Raw genomic sequence first — 24,946 nt, 5'->3', positions numbered from 1 at the left:
CATAGCAGCATCAAAGAGGCCCTTCAGTAAACCTCTTAAGATTAATTTGTTTTTTTCTCTCCTGCAGGACTTGTGAACTAAATGCATGGTAAATAGAACATGAATCCTGCAGGTGAACAAGTCCTAAACAATATACGCAACTCATGTGCCTGTCCGTAAGGGACATCTTTTGACAGCATGAATCGCACTTTTTGAAACCTGAAGGTTTCGATTCCTTGGCAGTATCTTTCGACATAATGTTGAACAGCACTATGTAAAGCTAGACAAAGAGAAAAAGCACTACTGACATAATAAAAAGCCAATAACAGACAAAAAAATCTCTCTCTTTTCTGAGCCTCTAGCTTAAATGGCAACTCCTTAAAAGTTAAAAGAAGGCAAGAAAAAGCGAAGAACCTTCTAAGTTAAACGGGTCTAGAAGAGGGGAAAAGGCCAGAGAGAAAAACGGTTAGTTTCCAACAACCGCCAGTCACTTGGATGGAATAGGGAAGGTAAAAGAACGAAGGACAGGTACTAATAACAAGTTAGAAAGATAAGAACATTTTCTTCAAAAATATAACAAATAGAAAAAACACTTAGCCTGAGCCAGTAAACGCAATCTCAATGCTGCAAGTGGCAAACGAGGTCTGGGTAACTACCACTAGGCATGCTGGGATAGGGTCTAGCCTTGAGCCAGTAAAAGCTCTCGAGCTACAGTATACGACTGAGTAGGAGCCGAGGATCGGCTCCAAACCCCAAACAGCAAGAATGAAGGCGAGATATGGACAACATAACATTATTGGTTTTACTCTTTTCAGCAGATATGGCCTCCCCAAAGGCTGAAGGAATTAAGCCCTTCAAGATTAATTTATTCTTTCTCTCAATAAGAGCTCTGTGGCTAAAGCTGTAGCAAATGCTATAGTCATCTTGAAGATTTACGGCACCTAAACAATTGATGCACAAGAGATATGAGCCCGGGAAAGGAATTCTGTGGCCAGACTTCTGGCATTTTTAAAGCCAGATGGGCCTTTGTGTTTGTCAGCCATAAAGACAGAAGACAATAGAGAAGCAAACACCACACTTCTATGAAAATAGTGACAGGAAAGGAACTCAGAAAGAAAAGGGGAACTATCAACAATGATAGTTTTTGGTACACTGAAGTGTATGGAGAAAACAGAACACTCAAAAGAAGAGGAGTACTACCTTTTTTTTTTTTTTTATAAATAAAGAAGGAGGGGGAAATATCAACAATGATAATGTTAACACACGTAAGTGTATGAAAAGAGGCCATCAACAATGATAGTAAAGGTACACTAATGTATGGAAAGATACAAAAACAAAAAAGGAAGTCATTTTAAAAGTGATAAACTAGTCCAGAGAAAAAGGAATTGAAATTTGTACCAAGAAATATTAAGAAATTAAGTTAGCTCGAGAGCTGAAGCAAACGACTCTGTCCATAAAAGTGGCAAATGAGATCTAAGGTAACTGGGGAAGGGGGATTATGGGAAAGGGTGAAGTTCGAGAGTTTTTGGCCTGCACAAGATGTAATAACATCCATGTTGGTTCTGATATCGGAACTGAACCAGTCATCAAGGATAAAATGAAAATTGACAACATCAGATCAATACAGTCACAATCTGAGTAATTTGTTAAAAACTTGGGCAATCACGTCTAATAACTGCATACAAAGGTATAACTTTTATCCTACAATATCATATTTGGAATAACACTTATATACATGCTTACCATCTGAGTGAGCTGATGGATCTTGTTGTACAGGTATGCACTGAATTGCTTTCCCTGAATCACAGTGAAGAAGTGTAACAGTACTATTTGATGGGGATACAATATATCTCAGTACCTGAAAATAAAGATTTTGTTAGTATTCAATTTTCAAATTTTACTTATGATTCACCTCCACAATGAGTGAAACTTTCAAGTATGCAGTAGTTACAGCAAATATACAAACACAGATCATTTATTACAATGTTATAAAGAACCTGGTTTTATTTTAATCTGTCCGTCTAGCTTCAAAAAAGCATAGCATATTTATAAGGAAAGAAATATGAGTTCATTTAAGCCTGATAAAGCAGCTGAAATGCAGCAAATACTTTCTTTAATAATGCTGGCAGAGCCATGATTGCCAGAAGACAATTTGTAGGAACTATTCAGGAATACTGAACATGGTGGACTTCTTTGAAAAGGTCACTAAAGCAATGAATGAGGGGAAACAGGTGCATACGGCTTACCTATATCTGGCTAAAGCATTTCATACAATACTCTACTCAAGCATTGTCAACAAACTTATGGAACTATGCATAAACTCATTTATAACATGCTGGATAGCTAGCTGGTTCACACAGAAGTTAGAATCAGTTAGGCCACCTGCTCAAAGAGGTTGATCACCAGTGGAGTCCCTCAGGGCTCTGTGCTGAGCCCAGTCCTCTTACGCATCTACTTTTTGGAAGTCAAACCCAATGACTAAGACTTCTGGCTGACCAAGATCACAGATGATCGCAAACTGGGAGCAGTCATTGAATCCCCTCAAGACAAGAACACCCTTCAGGAGGGTCTAACAGAGAAACACATGGTACAAAAGCCATGGTTTAAAACTTAATGCCAAGAAATGCATTATAGTAACTTTTGGAAAGCTGGCCACCCTGGGTAACTATGTCATCAATAAAACACCTTAAAAATTGATTCATTAGTTAGGGATCTGTGAAGACATGTACATAGTAACCTAGCCTTTGTCCAACATGTGTCCAAGGTAGTAAACAAATCCCTCTGTGTTGCTCAACTTATAGATAAGGGCATGGCATCCAGTATCACTATACTCGGCCCTCAACATACCCATCATAGAATATAATGCCCCCGTCGGTATGTACCAGACCAAGCACATGCAGTGACTGGAATGTCCACCAAGGTTCGTTACAAAAAGGATACAGGGAGTAAATATAATGTTCTATGTTGACTGCCTGAAAACCTTGTCTCTTTACTTGGTTATCATTCAGAATTCTGAGAAGTGATCTTTGTCTGGTGTTTAAGGCATCCATGGACCCTTTTTTAATGAACCTTTTGCACATCTGCAAAACAAACTGCATCAAAATTACTACATCAAAAGATCAAAATTTTGTTTGTGACATAAACAGGACATATTTGAGAGACAGATATGTTCTTGGAGAATTCCCATTCTCTGGGAGAGGTTCCCTATCCATATGAAGCAGAGTTTCTGCCTAACCCTGTTTAAGCACAGCTTGGACAAATTAATGGGTAATCAGAAATTCAGCTATAGTCTGGAGCCTACGTCTCTGATGGACAGCAGCAGTCAGTAAATTGCTCCCTATACAAATCAAATTTGTGGGTCACATTTGGGTTGCTTGCCTAGCCTCATACAGGCTTTAGTGGTTGTTAGCCTAGTACACACCCATGAAACTATGAAAACAACCGGCATATATTAGCCAAACAGTACTCAATACTAAGTCAGCAAGTAAAAAAAAAAAGACAATAAATGAGAAGCAGATGCTAAAGAGGCATTCAATTATTGTTTTACCTCAGAAGAAAAAAACATCTTGATAAGGTAACCTTGGAGACTGGTAGACCCTTCCTAGGACCTGCAAAGGCAATGAACAATTGATTTGTTTTTCAAAACTCTTTAGTTCTATGTAGATAGAATCACAACTATATATGCACATCCAACAAACTGATAACATATTCACCCTTGTTGCTGAAGCTGGAAAAGTAAACAGGTAAATGTATGGCCTGATTAATATTGGTTTGTGAGACAACTTTGGGTAGAAAGGAGGGGTTGGTATGCAGCGGGACTCTGTCTTTATGGAAAACCAAATATGGAGATTGACAAGATAGAGCTTGAATATCTGATATCCTTCTTGCAAATGTAATAGCCACTAGAAAAATAGTTTTCCAAGAGAGAAATTTAATATCACAAGTCACTGCTGGTTCAAATGGGGGGGGGGGGGGTGCACAATTAAACATGGTACTAAATTGAGTTTCCATTGAGGAGAGGAGTCATTGTGAGGAGGTTTTAATAATATGGTCCCTTTCAAGAAAGCTTTGCAAAGTTTGTGGGAAATTAGAGATAAGTTATCCTCCCCAATATGAAAGTCTGAAATAGCTGCTGATTGTACTTTAATCATAGAGGCAGCTGCTTCTTCAAGTAAAAAACTGGGCTAAGAATTCTAACACAGAGTGAATAGGGGCTGGAAGGAGATCTATATTGTGCTGTTTAGCCCAAATTATGAACCTCTTCCATTTAGTCCTATACAGTTTTTCAGTGGTTGATTTATGAGATGACATCAAAATATGTTTGACTGACAAAGAGAGCATAGGTTGTCTGACAATTAACAGAACTAGAGGAACCAAGTTGTCAACTTGAGGTTGTGAAGACTGGGATGAGTCATTCCTGTCGGTTGTGACAGCAGGTCTGGGATGGGCTCTAGAATCCAGGGTTCCTTCTGTAGACGAGGTCAGATAAAGGGAAACTATATTTGTTGAGGCCAGTATGGAGCAATGAGTATTACTGTTCTCTTCAACCTGCTTGCTTTCTGAATTAATTTGAGGATCAAGGGGATTGGGGGAAAGGTGTATAGTAGATTGGGAGGCCAATTATGTATGACAACATCCCTCGCGGATTGCCCCTATGGTGGGATCAGGGAAAAATAGCTGCTGCATTTGTTATTTAGGGGAGAAGCAAAAAGATTGCAGCAAGGCTGGCCCCATCTGTGGAAAATGTCCCCTACTACTTTCTGATTGAGGGATCACTCATGAGGCATAAGAATGGATCAACTTGCTCAACTTGTCCGCTATCACATTAGAATTTCCTGGAATGTATGTTGCTATGAGAAAGCAGCTGGATGAGATCACTCACTGCCACACTCTGAGGGCTTCTTGACAGAGAGGATATGATCTGGTTTCCCCTTGTTTGTTTATGTACCAGACCACTGACATATTGTCTGACTGAAATGCTACTGTCCCCAGGGGAATGCTTTCATTGCTAGAAGCACTGCCTCATCTCCAAGATGTTGCTGTGCAGATTTGCTTCATCTACCAACCAGATTCCTTGGACTGTCTTCCTTAGATAATGCACCCCCCCCATCTATCTGGAAAGCATCTATGGTCACCGTGGCCTGTGGTTGATGGGGAACAAAGGGTCGACCTTGTGTAGACTGTTCTGACTGAATCCTTTTGCATGTGTTTGAGACTCTGATGAGACACTGATGGATGATTGACCATTAGTCAGCTAGAAGCCACTGTAGTATCCTCATGTGAAACCTGGCTTATGGAACTAACACTAATGCCACCACCATTGATCCTAAGGCTTGTAGAACGTGACAAGCAGCTGTCCTTTTATATTGAATTAGCCTGTGCATTTGACACCTGATTTTCAACACTCCGGGGTGGGAGGTTGCGATCATCTGAGAAGTGTCCACCACTACCCCAATAAACTCTAGTGTTTGTGAAGGTTCCAGGTGTAATTTTTGGTAATTTATCATTATCCCTAATTCTAAGCAGATTTGAAGAACAGAGTCTCTTGCATTTATCAGCAGATGCCTTAGTGGGATGGATATGACCCAGTTGTCTAAATAAGGAAACCTCCAGAATCATCATCGCTTCAGGTGAGCTGCAACTACTGCCATGCATTTGGTGATCACTCTGGGGGGGTAGTAGTGAGACCAAGCGGTAGCATTCTGAATTGGTAATTACTGGCTCCCAACCAGAAGCATAAGTATCTTCTGGAGCACCTGTCCATTTTTATTTGGTAGTATGCATCCTGAAGATCTACTGAGCACATCCAATGGTCCTTTTCCAGGGAAATAAATAAGGACTAAACCATGACCATTTGCAACTTGCTGCATCAAACTGACTTGTTTAATCTGCTAAGATCCAGAATCAGTCTCCAGTCCTCTGTTTTCTTTGGAACTAAATAGAACATTGAGTAAGTTCCAAATTCTTCTGGTCTCAGGGGATCTCTTGGATGTCCCTTTTTTCTAGCAGTTTTTGAATCTGAAATTGAATAACTGCCTGATCCCTTTGACTGGGTGGAACATCTGGGATTCTTCTGTTTGATGTGAAAGGAGTTTGACAACTCTTCGATATTATCCTCTGCACTCACAAATCAGAAGTTATGTTTTGCCAGGCTCTCCAGTGCAGGGACAGTCAACCCCCAATTGCCTAAAGAGGTGGAAAATCAGGCCTCCTTTCTGGACCACTGGAAGGGTTTCCAAAAAGAGTTCTCAGGATCCTTGGTTCTGTGGGCCTCCTCTGCTGAGATGGTGGATCTTCCATTATTATTATTCCCCTTTCTACCTCTGGGGGAAAAATCTTCATGTGTGTCCTGGTAAGAACCCTGACATTTTTGAACCAGATTTTTCCATCTCCTCTCTGATCTTTTGTATAGGGTCTATAAGAGGTGGAAAGATGTATGCCCATGCCAGACAGAGTCTTACCTTCTTTCTCTTACCTGGATAGTGTATCTTTGACTTTGTGGCCAAAAAGGGAAGAACCACCAAATGGGACACTGACAAATGAAGACTTGGAAGGCCTTGCAAAATCACATAGGCACATCTAGGCATGCCTCCTCATTGCGATGCCAGAACCCTCCACCCAACTCGTTCCATCGGCTGGATGTGCAATAAGCCTCATGGAAGAGTTAGCTACAGAGTGTAGGGTCACTAGCTGGGAAGCTACCTTTTCTTGTGCCCTTCAGCTACTGTTCCTTCAAGGGTACCTGATAACTCATTGATCAGATCTCTTTGTAACCTTGTGAAATGAGAAAAATAGCTCAGTGATCGTAGGGCAAAAGTTGCTGAAGAGAAAACTCACTTCCCACATCTATCCATTGTCCTGGGATCCTTATTAGGAGGATGGATAATGGAACTTTCCTCTGAAAGTTCCTTTTTGGTTGCTGCTGCCACAACCATGGCATCTACTACAACCCCTTTCATCCAGAAGGCCTTATCAGATGGGGTAATTATTTTGTTTGTTCTCCGGGAAATAGGCTCGAAGGAGTCTGGGGTGTCCCACGCCTACCAAGAGATCAGGCCTATGAGCTCATTAGTGGGTGGAGTCAACCAGGAAGAAGATGGGTGAGAACCAAAGGCTGCCAGGTACACTGACTCCTCAGGTGAAGGATTACTGGACTGCCAGCCACCTCTCTGTTTCAGCATTTCCAGAATCTCCCAGAAGGAAACATCCTTAGGAGGTGACCATGGGCATCCTTCACCCTCATTGAGATCCAAGTCGTCAGTGGCAGACTCCTTCATGGAGTCTAAATGCTTCCTTTTGCAAAGTCTCTTCCAAGGGGCGTCCTCAGTGGGGTATGCTGGAAAGGTATCAGAAGAGACAGGGGTACCCCGCTAGGTATTCTGGTGCCTGAGATCCCACTGTCTCAGTGAAACATCCTGGTTGGAAGAGCTGAACAGATAATTTGGATGAGATTGAGGATCCAATGGGGCAGATGACCTTTTAGATGCTGTGGCAGCTACAGCCTTCTCCAAAGGCCCACAAGCTGATTGTTCCTGAGTGGTGGAGGACTCTGGCTCCAACAAGCCATGCTTGTGAGTCAAAGCCTCTTCCAGACCAGAAGACAGCTCACTCAGGGAAGAAGCTGGAGCGGAGCTCACTTGGGCAGAAGCTCTGAGATGCATTGACTGCTCTGACAGCCTAAGAGTCCAGTGCACTCAAGGACTGTGAGGATCACTATGGCTCCGAGAGTTCTCCAGCTTTGAAAAGGCTGATGAGCTCAGAGCAAAGGCCTGATCTGAAGAAAGAGGCATCTTCATATCTGACCTGAAAGGCACAAGGTGCAACAGATCTGAGGGCTCCAAAACCTGCTCATGGGTTTGATGAAGTCTTAGATTTTGGCTCCAATGTATCTGACAGAGCCAAGAAAGGTCTCTTCTTTCCCTTGCCACTGCTTCTCGAAGACAGGGAAGAAGCAGGGCTCAAATGAGCCAATTTCGACTTGCGAGTCAAGGACTTAGGTTGACTGCCAGAAATTGCCTCTTCAAAACCTGAGAGAAGCACCTCCCTTAAAATGAGTTTGTTTTTTCTTTCGACCAAAGCTCTATGGTTTAAAGAATGACAGATGGCACAATTTTCCTGTAAGTGGAGAGGCCCTAAACAGCAGAGACACACAGAGTGTGAATTGCTAAAGAGTATTTTATGTTGCACTTTTTAAAACCTACAGGCTTATCTTGTTTATCCACCATGGGTATCACAAAATAAAATGGATAATAAGTAACAGCAATCACCACACACTACCATAAGAGCAGAAAGAAGAAGGATAAAGGAAAGATTTTTTTTTCAGAAGAAAAGATGAAAAAATAGGAAAATACTAACAACAGTAGTTAAGGTTACCTAAAAAGTAATATAGGAGGGGTAGTAACCTATGAAAAAATGGTTACTAGAGGAACAAACAGGGAGAGAAGAGAAGTAACCTAATAAAAAGGCAATAACAACAGAAGAAACAGATTAAGTAAATGGTTTTCAAAGACTACAGCTTCAAAATAATCATACTAACAGACTATAGTTTATCAAACTCAGTGCCTATCTAGCCTGTTCTTCTCTGTCTTCATGGCTCCAATGCACACACATCTGGCCTACAGTGCCTGAATAATTTCATGCAGGTCTGACATGAAAAACAGCATTATACTATGTCATCATTGGTTCAAGCAAGGAATGTATAATTATAGTACAAACTTACAGAACGAATTGAAAATGCAACGTGCTAAGTACCCAATAACCATACACAATTTACAGCAGAAATTTAAAAAAAAATGTTCATATATGAGTCAAATCCAAGCAAGGACTCAGTAGCTGTGTTGTTAGACAAGAATTACTCCCTTAAATATCCGCTGTCATGAACACTGAACAGTGAGGTCTGACAAGGCTCCATTCTTAGACCCCTTCTATTTAACATATTTATTAACAATCTTTATGCATCTTCCCAACATGCTTCTCTGATACCATATGCAGATGACACCACTGCCATTTGCTCTGCACTGTTCCTCATCTCTAAACCTTTAAACAAGCTCACCTCAACGCCTTCAAAAATTGGTTAACTCAAACTCCAGCCCCCAAAAAACTACTCTTTTCTTTACCAAGTCCACAACACCTAACAAAGAAACATTCAAAATTCCATCATTATTTAGCACCATTATAGACATGGATTCCCATACTAAACTACTAGCTATAATAATTGACAACAAACTTAAATTTGACTTGCATATTCAAAATTCAGTAAGAACATAACAAACTTAGTTATGCTTTACAGAACAAAGAAATTTCCCAGCAACTTCTTCAGCTACACTTTACTTGCTCATACCTTCCTTACTCTATGCCTCTCTCATTTAAATCTATCTATAGGCCAGCCTAACATTAAAACAAAAAAAACTATGTTGACTTCCAAGACAGCTGCATAGTTGCACACTGATCAACAGCTTAATTTCAGATCTCCCAGTGTGAGAAGAAGAAATGAGAAATAAAAGTTAGCAATTCTTCCGCCCTGAGTAAAATTCAGTCGTTGTCTGTTACGTACCATTGCCTGAATGCCAGCAAACATGGAATTTAGAAAACTTAAAAGAAAATCATCTAGAAAAGGTAAAGAGAAAACACTGACTGGGAAGAATCTTGCCATTGTTCAGCAAAACGCAGTTCAAGCTCCAGCTTTGGTACAAGGGATGGCTTCCAGTAATTTAGGGAAAAAATAAATCAAATGTCCTCAGAGCTAATTAAAATAAATGAAACACTGAAGAAGTATATCTACTCAAATAACAAATGTCTAGAAAAATACAAGTAGCTTTAGTTATTCGGATGAACTGATAAAACTGCAAAAATCAGAGGTTGAAACTAAAATGTTGACTGAGTATGAGATTTCTCAAGAAGAGCTGTTTCAAAAAATGGTAGATTTAGAAGACAGAGAACGTAGAGACAACCTGAGATTTTCTGCTGTACCAGAGAAACTGGAAGGAACAGACTAAATTAATTTTAAGAAAGCACATATAAGCAGCGGGACTGGTATTCCACTGCAAAATTTGTTAACTGAAAGGGCACACAGAATGTATATTCAAACTTGGTTGACTGTCCTTGGTTTTTGGAGATTTGAGACTTCTTTAAGTCTGTTTACCTGTATTTTGTTGAAACTGTTTATTCTGCTTTTTCCCAAATATGGGAGAGGAGTAACAAAAGCACTTGGGAAATGTGGAAAAGGAGAACTGAAAAACTGCTCCTTTCATCACACTTTTTGATCACTTTGGCAGCAGAGGGGCCAAACACTAAACCTCTATGCAAGGATGAATTCAAAATCTCATTATTATAATCATCTAGGAGGTTCTGAGAATGCACCCAATTCAAACCTTCTCAAAATAGTATTAGTGGCCATAGCCCTGAAAGAAGCATCAACAGAATCATACACATACTCTGTAAACAATGAGGAGTAACCTGTGCAATAGAAGAAACTACATTATTTAAACCAGATTTTCCCTACAAGAAGAAACTGCAGATAAAACATTCCTCTTTCAATGAATCAGAAAAATACTTTAACATATGAGCCTGACAATTCAAAATTCTGAAAATCAAAGTTGTAGAAGTATACACCTATCAATAATTTCCCCATCCTTATCAGAAAGAGTAGGATTGGAATTGACTAGGTGCTTATTAGAGGTGGGATCAATTGCAGCTATAGCTGTTGGGTCAAGTTTAGGAATAATGTATAAAAATTTAAGAGACTTAAGAACTTTATATGGTCTATCTGCCTTTTTAAGGATAGCTAGCTGACTATCAGGAAAATTGCAGGCAGTGACATACACATTCTCTAAAGCAGACAGGTCAGGAGGAATAGGTGTAGGATCTAAAAATATCCTTCTCTAACAGCTCATAGCATTTTCCGAGGGAATGAGAAATCACAGTGTTCTCCCACTGAAATCACAGGCACATTCTAGCAAAAGTCTCACAGAAAGAGAAGCCCCAACAGGAAAAATTAGAAAGTGAGTTCTCCTCTGAGTCTGAATCAGAAATCTGAGGAAAAAATGCATCTTTCCATGCATCTTCATGTTCAGAGTCAAAATCTTGAATCTCTTCAGAAAAAAGAGAAAGCCCTCTTTCTTTTACCAGAAATTAGTTTACAAGAAGGATCAATAACCTGAATTAAACCCTGAGACACACCCAGTAAACTCTTCCTCCTCCTCAAAGAAGTTTGAGAAGTAGATGCATGCTCGGTTTTCTGTTTCTTTTTGAAAGGAAAAATGGGACCAGTCATGTTACTAATGGCAGCAGCAGCTTCCCCAGAGATTTGTACAACATTCTGACAAAACAAGGAAACTTTATCAGTTCCCTCTCCCAGGGTCAACCAGACTTAGCTTTCCCTTGCCCACTGAAGGGCCCCATATTGGCTGTAAATGCCACGCCAGAGGGATCTAGAGTAAATGATGAGTGGTCTGAAGCACAACAAATGACCATAGCATAGTCACCCACCTATAGCTGAGTTAAATTACTAGCCTGCTGTGGTTGCATAGGCTATTTGCTTAATTTTTTTTTATTTTTGTGGCTGTAAAAAGGACTGAACATGAGACAAGTAGTTTGTTCCATGGTCAAGCACAAAATGGTGCCTCTTTCCTTGGGAAGATAAGCAGCAAATGCCAGTAAATACAACCAGTCTGTAAAAGATAGTTTTTTCACAGAAAAATCCTCCTTCAAAACACTATGCCTGTACTGTGAAAGTAAAATAAACACAATTTCTCCATAGAAAATTGTTTTCAGGAAAAACATGTGCACTGTTTATCATTACATTACAGTCTTGTGGAAGCCCATTAAAAGACAACACTGCAAGCTTTAAAATAACTATTCTAAAGAAGAAAGCTGTAGAACAGCAAAAGAAATAAGAAAATTAAAGTATTTTTTTGTAAATGGAACTTATCTGCCCAGCAAAAGAACAGCACAAGCTGACCATTGATCCCTGAAAGCCTCAGAAGAGTGTACACTTCAATGGTAGTAAAGTTCTGAAGGGCTTCACAACTAAACCTGTCTATTAGTCACCTCAGCTTGAGCTGCTTGACAGCATAGGCATGTGGAAGGTGTCCTATAGCTCTGTAAGCTAACTAGCTGTTATGTCCTTAGTAGGATATAACCCATAAAGCTAAGGCTACTGCAGCAGTGATCATTATGGTGAACATTTGGGAGTAATTGAACCAGCGTCTGTTATTGGGAGATGGAGATGAACAGGCAGAAGACCAGCAAGACTGAAATTAGTGAATAAATGTGAGATTATACAGCATCAATATAAAGTATTAAACACGTTTATGAAATATGGCTTTTCATGAAAAAAGTGGCTAAGAAAGAGTGGACTTTTGTTCACTTTGTTAAACTTGTGGGTTGGACTGTAAAACATATACCCCACTTGATGTTAAAAATGTTTAGAAGGACACTAAAAGGGAAAAATAACTCAAATGTTCAGTGGGAGTTAAGAAGGAAGTTGTATATTCTGTTCTTATGTTTCCATGGAGAAAAGATGCTTGCAAGTGTAAGTCATTAATCTTGAGAGTTCTAAGCATTGTTAGATAAGGGAAATGCAAAATGTAAAGGTACAGGGGCAAGCAGTTCAATAAAAAATAAATTCTAAAAATACTGGAAGTAAATAAAAGACAGCAGCTTCCCTAGCAGCCTTAGTACTTCAATGCATGTAAAAACAGCATATATTTTTACTTAAAGATAGTCGACACACTTTTTTAAGGCTAAAAGTTAATGTTTTCTGAAAACATACATGCTATTTTTCACATCTGGGAGGAGAACAGAAATAAGAAAAGAACAAACTGCGATCAGTTTAAGTGGAAGCACAGGCTGCAACTTGTTCTTTAGCATAGGAAACTTCTATTTTAGGTTAGGTAAGGCCTGTGTGTGCAGCTGTTGATTTAGGACAACTGTTCCTAACAGGAGGGTTAAACTTCATTTTTTTAAGATGTACATATCTTTCTTTCTTTGCTCCAAGTTAATATGGGATGGAATGTTCTGAAAATGTATTTAGTTTTAAAACAAAGTCCTGAAAATGTCACACAGGTTTAAATGGAGATGAGAAGAAAAAAGAAGTTATGTACTTACCATAATGTTCCATCTGGGTTGCTTATCTTCATTCATCCTTGACAGATGGGTTTGATTCCAATATCAGGACCAACCTGGCTGTTACTACAGCTCACACCAGCCAAAACCTCTCGAGCTTCACCTTTACCCACAATCCTTCTTTCACAATTACCAAAGATTGAGTTTGCAGAAAAGTACATAAATATATATATATATATATATATATATAGATATATATATATGTGTGTATATATAAAGGAAGCTCAGATGGAAGTCATATCTACTGTGCTTGAAAAAGCACATTATTTCAAGAATATATATCCTATAAATATATATATGCCTAGCACTTGGCTGACATATTCTAACTCCTTTCCCCTACCCACTATCCAACCTCCTCTTTAAAATTCTCAGAGATGCACTATGTATTATCATACATTACTTGCCAACTCACTGCTGCCTACTCCCCACTGTCCCATCTATATCCATTAACTCTCCCCCATAGACTAAGTTGAAAAGCTTTCCCTTAAAATGTCAATCCACCTCATAAGAACTTGTCTATATACTCTTCATTTTTTAGTTTTCCTTTCTTATCTTCAGTACATCCTCAATATTATCTCTACTAAACATACTGTATGAACAACCATCATATGTTACTACCTGATATATGTTTAATTGCATGTCTAAATCTCTATGCTTATGTAAATATCTTATGCAATCATATGTTATTATCTGCTATAGTTTTATAAGTGAATGTGTAAACCACAATGCTCATGTAAATGTCTTATGTTTAAGTATGTTAGCAATTGTTCTGGAGCTTTTCTCCCCTGGCCTCCACTGAAAACTGAGAGCTCAGTCCAGTTGGACCTCCCTGGTAAACAAATGTAAAATAAATAAAGTAAAAAAATAAAAATATATAATCTGTCCCAATAAAAATTCTGAGAAGGTTGGGAGATGGGGGGGGGGGGGTCAAGGATAATTGAAGATAGACAACACACATGGAATGTGATGGTTAAGTACATACCTTCTTTATTTGATGTTGTCAATCTTCATTTTATACTTGACAGAAGGGACAGTCCTCAGCTATCTAAAATATTGGGTGGACTCACAGAAGGATATTCCTGAGCACCATCAAACCAAAGAATGTTCTTCCTCTATAGACCAAATCCAATTTGTCATGAGTAATAAAGGTATAGGGAGAAGCCCAAGTAGCTACTGCACAAATATCATCCATTGAAGCTCTAAACTGGAAAACTGCAGAGGTGGCTACAAATCTTGTAGAGTGTGATTTCATGGGCCTAGGCAAGGTTAATTAATTTTTATCATAAATAAATGAAATGCAGTCTTTCAGCCATTTAGCCAGAGTTACCTTGCTGACTGGCTTACCCAATTTTGAACTGGAAAAGGACACAAATAGTTGATTTGATTTTCTAATGTCTTTTATTCTGTGAAGATAGAAATGTAATTGTCTATGAATATCAAGTAAATGAAAGGAATACTCCCCTTTGTTGGAAAATATTAGGAAGAAAACTGGTAAATGAATTGATTGGTTCATGTTAGACTCTGAGACTACCTTGGGTAGAAAGGAGGGGTTTGCTCATAATGAAACTTTTTCCTTGTGGAAAATCAGATAAGGGGCTTCAAACAAGGCCTGGATCTCTGAAATTCCTCTGGCAGAGCTAATGGTAACCAAAAATAGTGTCTTCCAAGACAGAAAATTCAGATCACATCCCTCAGATGGCTCAAAGGAGGAATGTATTAAAGCCTGCAGCACTAGGTTTAGATCCTAAAGGGCTGTCGATCTTTGAAAGGGGGCTTCAACAAAAGCGTGCCTCCTAGGAATGATTCACAAAGTCTATGAGAGGCTAAAAGAATGTTCTTCTAAGCCATCATAGAAATTAGAAATTGCAGCTAATTGTAATCTAATGTTAGAAGGGAAAGCTCCACCATGGAAAAGAGAGGCTAAAAAGTCTAAAATATGTTCTATAGAAGCCAAAAGGGATTAATATGTTTTATCTGCCCAAATGGCAAATCTCTTCCATTTGCCAGAGTATAGGTTACAAGTGGAAGATTTGTGAGCCAACAAAAGGATGTGGCGTACTGGGGAGGAAATATTAGGATGCCTGGCAACTAATGGAATTGCAGGAAACATGCTGTCATCTTGAGGGTCAAAATATCTGGATGTACAAGTCCAGCTGAATAGGACAGAAGTTCTGGAACCAGGTCTAGAATCCAGGTTTGTCAAACCAGATAAGGCCAAAGGAAGGGGAACCAAATCTATCAAGGTTAAAAGGGTGCAATGAGGATTACTGTGCTTTTCAACCATAGTGTTTTCTGTAAGAATTTCAGAATTAGAGGAATCAGGGGAAATGCATACAGGAGACTGGGGGGCCAATTGTGGAGGAGAGCATCCCTGGGTGACTTCCCCTGAGCAGGAATCAGGGCAAAGTAATTGCTGCACTTGTTGTTTAGGGGAGAAACAAACAGGTTGCAGGAAGGTTGACCCCACTGACAGAAGATTATTTTCTCCACTTTTGGATTGGGAGACCACTCATTAAGCTGAAGAATAAATCTTCTCAGCTTGTCTGCAATCACACTGGAACTCCCCAGAATGTGCATTGCTATTAGAAAGTGATTGGAAGTGATCAACTACTGCCACACTCTGAGGCCTTCTCGACAAAGGGGGTAACACTTGGTTCTTCCCTGTTTGCTGATGTAACAAACTACTGACATATTGTCTGTTTGAACTTCAACTGTTCCCTGAGGGAGAGCTGTCTGAAAGGCCTGCAACCCTAGAAGCAATGCTTTTATCTCCAGGACATTGATGTGCAAGTTGGCCTCTAATGGGGACCAAGTGCTTTGGACAGTCTTGCCCAGAAAATGCCCCCACCCCATCTGGGAGGAATCAGTGGTCATTATGGCCATGGGGTCTAGGAGAACAAAGGGATGACCATGGAGAATTTGTTCAGAATCCATCCACCAAAGAAGATCCCTCTTGCAATAACTGTAATCAGAATTTGATCTAACAAGGGTTGGTGAAGGATAGACTACTGAGAAGCTAGTATCCATTGCAGAATTCTCATATGAAACCCAGCTAGAGGTACTAGAGTTATTGATGCTGCCATCAACCCTAGAGCTTGCAAATCTAGTCGGGCAGAAACCTTATTTCTGCAGATTATTTTTTGAGCTTGTTCCATAATTTTTTGAAGCCTCTCTGGAGGAAGGGGTGTTATAGTTGTCTCCATATTTAGTACAGCCCCTATGAATTCCAAATTTTGCATGGGCGTCAAATGGGATTTCTCGAGATTTACCATAATCTCCAGGTGTACACAGATGTTGAGAGTGTAATCTCTGGCTATTATTAATTGATCTGGCATTTGTCTGGAGTTGTATTTATTGGATTCGTGCATTTGGCATCTGGCGTTTGTCTGGAGTTGTATTTATTATTAACTGATGCCTGGTCGAAGCAGTTATGAGCCAGTTGTCCAAGTATGGAAACACCCGGAATCCTTGCAGTCTCAAGGGAGTAGCTGCTACTGCCATGCATTTGGTGAACATTCTGGGGGCTGTGGTGAGACCAAAGGACAGTATTCTGAATTGGCAATGACTGGCTCCCAGCTGGAAGCAGAGGTATTCCCTGGAGTGTTTTCCCATTTTTATGCGGTAATATGCACATCCAGTCATCTTTCTTCAGAAAGGGAAGAATTGGCTGTACCATGACCATACAGAACTTTATTTGCAGAACTGATTTGTTCAGCATGCTGAGATCCAAAACTGGTCTCCAGTCTTCTGTCTTTTTGGCAATAAAAAGAATCCTGAGTAGGTTCCGGATTCTTTTTGGTCTGGCAGGACTTCTTGGATGACTCTTCTGTCTAGCAGTTTTTTTAATATCTTGCACATCTAAGTCCCACTGATTAAGTGGAACATTGAGGATTTTCTTGTGTACAGGGGGAGGATGAGAAAAGAGAGTAATATAGACTCTGGATATGATCCGCTGCATCCAGAAATCTGCTGTTAAATTTAGACAGGCATTTAAGTGAAGGACAAGCATCCCCCAACTGCCTCCAGAGGAAGGCAAATGAGCCTCCATTCAGGAGCACCAAAATGACTTCCTTGGAAAGGAATTCCTGAAGACCTGGTTTTGTGGACCACTTCTGCTGTGAGGGCGATGTCTTCCATTTTGGTACCCCCCTCTTCCCCTGGGGGAACTCCCACCACATGTCATGGAAAGGCCCTTGGGATTTTCTGAACCACATTTTCCCACAACTCCTCTGGTTCCTAGAAAATGACCTTTTGGGGGGGGGGGCATATGCCCAAAGCAGAAAGGCTCTCACCATCTTTCTCACACTTGGATAAAGTCTCTTTAACTTTAGGGCCAAACAAGGATGTTCCGTCAAAGGGAGCATTGATGAAAGAAGACTTGAATGGTTCTGCAAAGTCACATAACGCGCATCCAGGGGTGTCTCCTTATGGCTATGCCTCTACCTGCTGCTCCGGAAGTCCCTTTGGCTGTATGTGCAATTTACCTCATGGACGAATTAGACATAGACTCTAGATGGGAAGCCACTTTCTCTTGGACTTCCTCAGCTACAGCTCCCATCAGGGTATCTGACAATTCTTTAAGCAGATCCTGCTGAAGTCTTGTAAAGTGTGCTAAGAAATTCAAAGACATTATATCCGCCCCTTTGTTTTAAAATTTATAGGATGTCTCCAAAGGAGACATATTCAGGTGGTGACCATGGGGACACTTCCCCCTCATCGAAATCTGAGTCCTTGGTTACTTGACTCCTGGGAGGAATCCAAGTGCTTCCTCTTGTACTTCTTTTTGTGAGGGACATCCTTAGTGGATAATATGGGGAGGTAACAGAAGATAAAAGAACTGAGTTTGAGAAGCCTGAGACTTCACCACCAGCTGTCCCAGTGGAGAGGCAGGAAGAATAATTGAGTTAGAGGGGGTACCTTTTCCGAGATGGAAGGCACTGACTGAGTCACCACAAGTGAAAGGGCCCTCTCTATAGCCTTGAAGGCCAGCCCTCTTGAAGAGGGAAGGGAACCTGGAACTAAGATAGACAGTATTGGGACTGGGGCCACTCCCTGCTCTGAAGGACCAACCCTTAAGACAGAAGTCAGTGCCAAACTAACTCAAGCCAAAGCCCTGAGGAGCAGGGACAGCTCAAAAAAACCTGGAGTCAAGACCTACCCCCAGAACCAACAGGGTAGCTATGGCTCTGGGAGGTCTCAGATTCCAGGGCCACCAAACAGCTCAGCAGAACTACCGGTTCTGAAGATGCGAATAACTCCAAAATCAGTACAGTTGCTGTTGGGAGATCTGGCACAGATGAGTCTAAGACCTTGTAGGACTTACAGGAGGAGTAGTTAATGGGGTAAAAGAAGTCTAAGTTCCAAGACCCGAAGGGGTCAGAACCGAAAGAAGGCTTGAAAGTCCTCTAGCCCATAGAATTTTATTCACCAGCCTCTCCACATTGAGTTCAGAAAGGCTTTTGATAACACAGATAGATAAAGCTGAAGGAGACTTAGGCCACTGCAGAAAAACTTCTGGAAGCACTCCAATGAAAGGGCCAATTGAAGGCAAATAAGTTGCACTAAGAAAAATGTCTTTAGTCAAGGTAGGTGAAGCAGTAATTGTATCCTGCAATGGGGCTTTCAAAATTAGAGGACTTGAAATAGCAATCGGTGCTGGAGCAGTTGTCGACACTGGTGTCTTACTAGCAGAGGTCTGCGGTTCCATAGACAATTTCGGAACCAAGGGTTTCAATTTCTTTGCTTTCAGAATTGAGGGAGAGGTCAGAACTGAGAGATTTCTTTTCTTTCCTTTGTCCACTGAAGGATGAGAATGAAGGGAAGGAAATGCCATTTTTTGCTTTGTCCACACAAGGCTTCAATAAATGCTGAGGGAAGCAACACTTTCAAAATAAGCTTATTCCACCTTTCAACAAGGGCTCGATGGTTAAAAGCATGACATATGCTGCACTCATCTTGTAAATGGAGGGGACCCAGGCAACAGACGCAGAGAGAATGGAAATCCTACAATGGAATTTTGTGGCTGCACTTCTGGCATTTTTTAAATTCAGAGGAGCCCTTACCCTTCTCAGCCATGCTGAGAAAAAGTGATACAGCTGGAAGATAGCCACTTACACTTGCACTCACACAAAATAATTAGAAGATTAAAAACTAGCAAGTGTGAGGAAGGGGAAACTATCAACGATGATAGTTAAGGGAAACAAACATGTAAAGGGAAAGAGTAACAACAATGATACTATAAAGCTACACTACATGTGAGAAAAAATTAAGGTGTAGCGTTAAAGAAGAAAGAGAGACGTCAGAAGAAATCTCTGAGAAATAAAAAAGAAAAGAATTTACCTAAACCCTTTGAAACTCGAGAGCACTGGCAAAACAGGACTATTTTGGAAAGCAAAAAATGGGATCTGAGGTAATTGTGCGACAGGGATTGTGGGTAAAGGTGGAGCTCAAGAGTTTTTGGCTGGTGTGAGTTGCAGTAATGGCCAAGTCTGTTCTGATATCGGAAATGAACCAATCAAGGATAAAAATGAAGATTGACAACATCAGATCAACTGTATAAAAGATCAGCCTGCCAAGCATTAGTGTGAGCATGTAACACAAAAGTTGGAAACTTTCCAGAACTTCTGGATTTTAAATCATTGGATTTTATATTAAAAGTGTTGGATTTAAGTTGGAGTTTGTGGTTTTGGTTGCACTGCTGAGTCTTTTCTGTTTGGTTATACACTGAAAAAACTGACAAGTACTACAGGTGGGAACACTAGCTTTTTATCATAATGCCTACATATGCATATTATCTTGGAATGCAAATGGCCCTAAAGGCAAACACAAAAAGGAAAGCGTATTGAATTATATTAGGAAATACATAGTACAAACAACAATAATGAAGAAGACACAATCAGAAAGAAAGGAGCATGTGAATTTTACAACGAAAAGATTTCAGGGTAGATATTCAGCAGAATATCAAGGATAAAGGAAAAGAAGTGTAGTTAGACGGAGTGCTAGAGGGGCTCTAATAGTGGGCAATTTGTGCTAGTAAGGGGCAACTGATGTGTATGTGTGTGTGTGTATATATATATATATATATATATATATATATCCCATATATTCCATACATTTGGTCGAATTACACTTAGTCGAAAATGATACCAGGCATTGCACTTCACTGAAAGCTCACTTGACCGAAAGCTCACTTGGTCAAAGTTCATTTGGTCGAAAATGGAATATAGCCCCTGCCCCACTGCAGTGCAACCCTGGAGTGAGAATATTAAATAAAGGGGGTGTGGAGGGCACAGCCCCCCACAATGGGTTTGTGGGGTGTAGACCCACACATAATTTTAATGTATTCACGATTATAAGAATGTATATCCATTAGAAATGCATTGTTATATATATCTTTAGTAAAAACTATTGGCATAATGTGGGGGGCTAGCCCCCCACACCCACCAATGAGGGGGGGGCTGTGCCCCCAAACCCCCCCTTATTTAATATTCTCACTCCAGGGTTTCACTGCAGTGGGGCAGGGGCTATATTCCATTTTCAACCAAATTAACTTCGACCAAGTGAGCTTTCAGTCAAGTGAGCTTTCAGTGAAGTGAAATGCCTGGAATCATTTTCGACTAAGTGTAATTTGACCAAATGTATGGAATTCGTGTATATATATATATATATACATATATATATATATATATATATATATATATATATAGGTCCCCTTCAAAACGTCTAAAACCCATAACATCTAATTTCATAACATTGAGACCAGAACATCTAAAATGCAAAACATCTAAAACTCATAACATTGAATTTTATAACATCTAACAGTACAAATCACATGAAAATAACATCCCCTCCACATATAATGACACCAAACTACCAAACGCATTTTTTACTACGTTTCTGCAGGAGGGCTTGATACAGTGATGTTAGGAAATTAACTTTTTACCACTGTAGTGTGATCTTGGAGTAGGTATATTTAATTTACGGTGGAGTGTGGGGGGCAGAGAAACATAGTAAAAAGTGTGTTTGGTAGTTTGGCGTCATTATATGTGGAGGGGATGTTAATTTCCTTGTGATTTGTAGTGTTAGATGTTATGAATTTTAGATGTTTTGGGTTTTAGATGTTCTGGTCTCAGTGTTATGAAATTAGATGCTATGGGTTTTAGATGTTTCAAAGTAGACCTATATATATATATATATATATATATATATATATATATATACACACACATACAAATATATAAATGCTACTATGAAGCTTAAGAAAACTTTGGGAGAAATAATTATCTTTTAGCATAGAATATTATGTATAGATAGACACAGGAACTTGATTTTCTACAGTGATGATGTATCTGAGGGACCTAGAAAGGACACTATAATGAAAGAGGGTAGATTTCTGCAAAAACTTATGAAAATATTTGGTAAAGAAGATGTGAATTCAGTAGTAGAGAGAATTTACATATTACTTCCAAAGATACAATAGATTAGATAGAAATTATATTTCTCATGAACACATGCATTAATTGAAAGCTTCATCATATGTCCAAGACCTATTTCAGATGATATCTCAATAACTAAGATAAAAATACAGGCTAGCAAAGTAAAAATAAGACACTGCTATGTTCCCATCTACTTGTTAAGAAAAAAGGAATTTAAGGAATGGGTATTTGAAATTATTCAAGAGTTATTAAGGAAAACAGAAATTTTATCAGAAGACTGAGTGGGATAAAATGAAAATGCAGTTTAAAAACAGAGTAGAAATAACAAAGATATATGGTTAAGATGTTACAGGAATTATTTAGAGGGGTTAACAAAGGTTAAAATATTGCAGGATAAGCGGAAGTTTCAAAGAAAAAGAGGAGGCTCAACTGCGCAGTGCTGAAGAGAAAATAAAGGAGTATCTGAATAATATGTATGAATTTAGAAATATTGCTGTTAAGCAACTCTTTTTTGATAAATATGCCAGAGCATAAAAACATTTAGCAGAATGACTTAAGCAACAGAAAGTAGAAAGGGTCATCACCAAACCTAGGGAGTCTATAATAAGAATAATGACCAGAGATCCTGTAGAGGTATTAGAGATATTTTGGTAACTTTATGAAAATTTGTATAAAGCAGAAAAACATGGAAATTAAGCAAGAGCACACACGAAGATATTTATGGTAGACTTAAGTACTCCAAGGTTAGAGGTAGGTGAGGCTCAGCAATTAACAGTTAAGCTTGGAGGAGCTGAGATAAAAATGGTGATGTATAATCATTCTGCAGGAAATTCTCCAGTAACAGATGATATTCCTGTGGAAAGCTTGAAGTTAAGAGGGAATTAAGTGTTAAAAATCTGGAAGGTTTTGAATAACAGCATTTTAAAAAGAGAGGAAGCACCAACATCTTGAAAGAAAGCTGTTTTGGCTGTAAAATCTAAAGATGGTAAAGACCCTTCAGACCCAGCTTCATATAGACCCATTTAATTTTAAACCCCAAGTATAAAGTGCTTATGTATATAGTAGCTAATAGAATGGCAAAGGTGTTGCCATAATTGATAGATATGGATCAATGTGGTTTTCTGGAGAGAAGGCAAACATTTGATAACATTACTAAAAGAATGACAATCCAGGCAGAAGCAGAATGTAAGAAAATACTGCTGTTGATGATGGGTATTGATGCAGTGAAAGCATTTAAAAGAGTAAGCTGGTATTTTGAGTAGGACAATGAAAGCATTTGCATTCCCTAATATAATAATAAAGTTAATTACAAGGATGCATAAGGGATAAGAGGCAGGAAATAAAGTGGAAGAGTTCCTCTCTAATAAGCTGTATCTGAACAGAAGAACTAGGCAGGGGTGTCCTATTTACCCTTTATTTGCTTTATATTTACAGCCATCAAGAAAGAAAATAAGAGACTCAGAAATTCAAGGATATAATTGGTATGGTAATAAAAAAAAGTTGGCTTTATTCGCAGACACTATTATCATGTACCTGATAAATCCAAAATGGACATCTCCGTGCCGTGAAACATTTTGAGACAGTATCAAATCTTTTTGGGATATAAAATTAATCACAATAAATGTACTCACACATGAATTCATTCAGCAATACCCATACTTATGGGGACACAATAAGAAGTACTTAGGAGCATAGATTAAAAGGGAATTTGTTATGGTAGCTAAGGATATGTGGGAAGAACCTAAATAAAAGGTGATACAAAAACTGAGAATCTGGCCGCTTTTGTTTATGAATATGGATAGTAAGATAAATGCAGTGGTAATGTTTTTAGGTCCTTTCAATTTATATACAGTTGACATATTTTTCTTAATCAGTGAAGAAGTTGTGGGCAATAATTAATAGAAAATTAAAGGAATTTATCTGGGAATGAAAGAAGGTAAGGGTTATGTGGGATAAGTCCACATGTCCAATAGAACAAAGTGGCTTAGGATTACTTGATTTGAAAGGATATTTTAGAGCTATACAATGAAGGCTCATATACATAACACACGCAAAAAGTTATAATTTAAAGTGGAAAGGGATGATGGTGAAATGGGGAAATTTAAAAAATAAGGACAGAGTGGACTTTGGATGAAGATCCTTACACAGAATAACAAGAGTCCTACAGAATATTATATTAATAAAGTAGCAAAAATTATTATACGAAATAAGCCAATGCAAGAATGGAGAAAGAAGATTTTGATGCTAGGGATGCATGTTAGTAGGGGTACAGAGAAGAGGCGAGTGAGGTTTGGAATTTACTGGAAAAAGAACCATGGTATTACAAGCAAATATCTAGAGAGGTAAAGGTAATATAATGGGATGGAGCAAATAACTAAAGAGGGAAAGGCAATAGAATGGGATGAGCCCAAGAAGACATTTGGACTGAAAGCTAGAGACTGCCTTCCCTACAAGGGATTGATATAATGGTATAGACAAAGAGAAAGTGATAGGGGAATCCTAAGAGAAAGATCTGCTTTGGTAGAACTTTTAGCTAACTCTAAAACAGACGCTGCTATTAAAAAATGAATAATTACTAGAGCATATAAAATATTGCACAATAACTATAACCATCAATCAGACAATGTTAAAAAAATTGGGAACAGAAACTGGATAAGCAATTTATAAGGGAAGAATCGGATGACATGTGTATAGCTCTCAAGTATGCAACAGAGTCTAGAAGATTTAGGATTTTTACTTGGAAGTGTTTGCATGGGTGTTTTTATACCACAAGACTCCAAAAAATCTTTCCTCAGGTAGATTGCAATGTTGGAGGTGTGATGGGGAAGAGATAACTGGTAACATATTTTTGGGAGTGTAATGAGTTGGCAGACTAAACATTCTGTGCAGACTACTCTGTCAGAAATACTTGGTGAGCAAATTGGTGTAACTAAGGGCATTATTTTTATGAATTGTGATACAGGATCTCAATTGCCTAAACATAGTAAGGCCCTGTTAACTTTAATGTTGGTAGCTGAAAAAAAATTACTAGAAAATGGAAATCAAAGTATAAATCAACTGTATTTAAAGTATTGAATATTGTAGTACAGATAAAAGAACTGGCAATGGGATCTTTACAGAAGGAATACAGCAAATTACAAAAGGAAATTGGATCAACAATACTTGCAGAATAATGTTCTGAAGGAGGAGTGAGGTTTAAGGGAAGGCAGGAATTGTTCAATTTATGTAATGTTTGACAGATGACAGTTATAAAAAAGAACATATCTCATGTATAATGTATGTAACTGGAGATATTAATATTTTTTATGTAAATGCATGTTTGTCTATCTCAAGTAATAATTTAATAAATGTGTTTTAAAAAACAGAACTATGGTATAATAAAGTGGCTTAGTTTGCAATAAATCAGT

At 39.0% G+C, this 24,946-nt stretch overlaps 1 protein-coding gene across 1 annotated transcript in view; it reads right to left on the bottom strand.

Moving 5' to 3' along the window:
* Positions 1–24,946, bottom strand: part of LOC122797763 — a 273,418-nt gene that overhangs the window by 183,095 nt on the left and 65,377 nt on the right. Inside the window, exon 2 of the mRNA XM_044066285.1 lies at positions 1,723–1,837. Coding sequence (XP_043922220.1) covers positions 1,723–1,837 — 115 coding nt within the window. The remainder of the gene's footprint in view (positions 1–1,722; positions 1,838–24,946) is intronic.

The sequence above is a fragment of the Protopterus annectens genome, chromosome 3.part1 (genome assembly GCF_019279795.1).
Source record: "Protopterus annectens isolate FY-2018-M chromosome 3.part1, PAN1.0, whole genome shotgun sequence".
In the NCBI taxonomy this organism is placed as follows: Eukaryota; Metazoa; Chordata; order Ceratodontiformes; family Protopteridae; genus Protopterus; species Protopterus annectens.
This window is presented reverse-complemented; position numbering and strand designations above follow the sequence as displayed.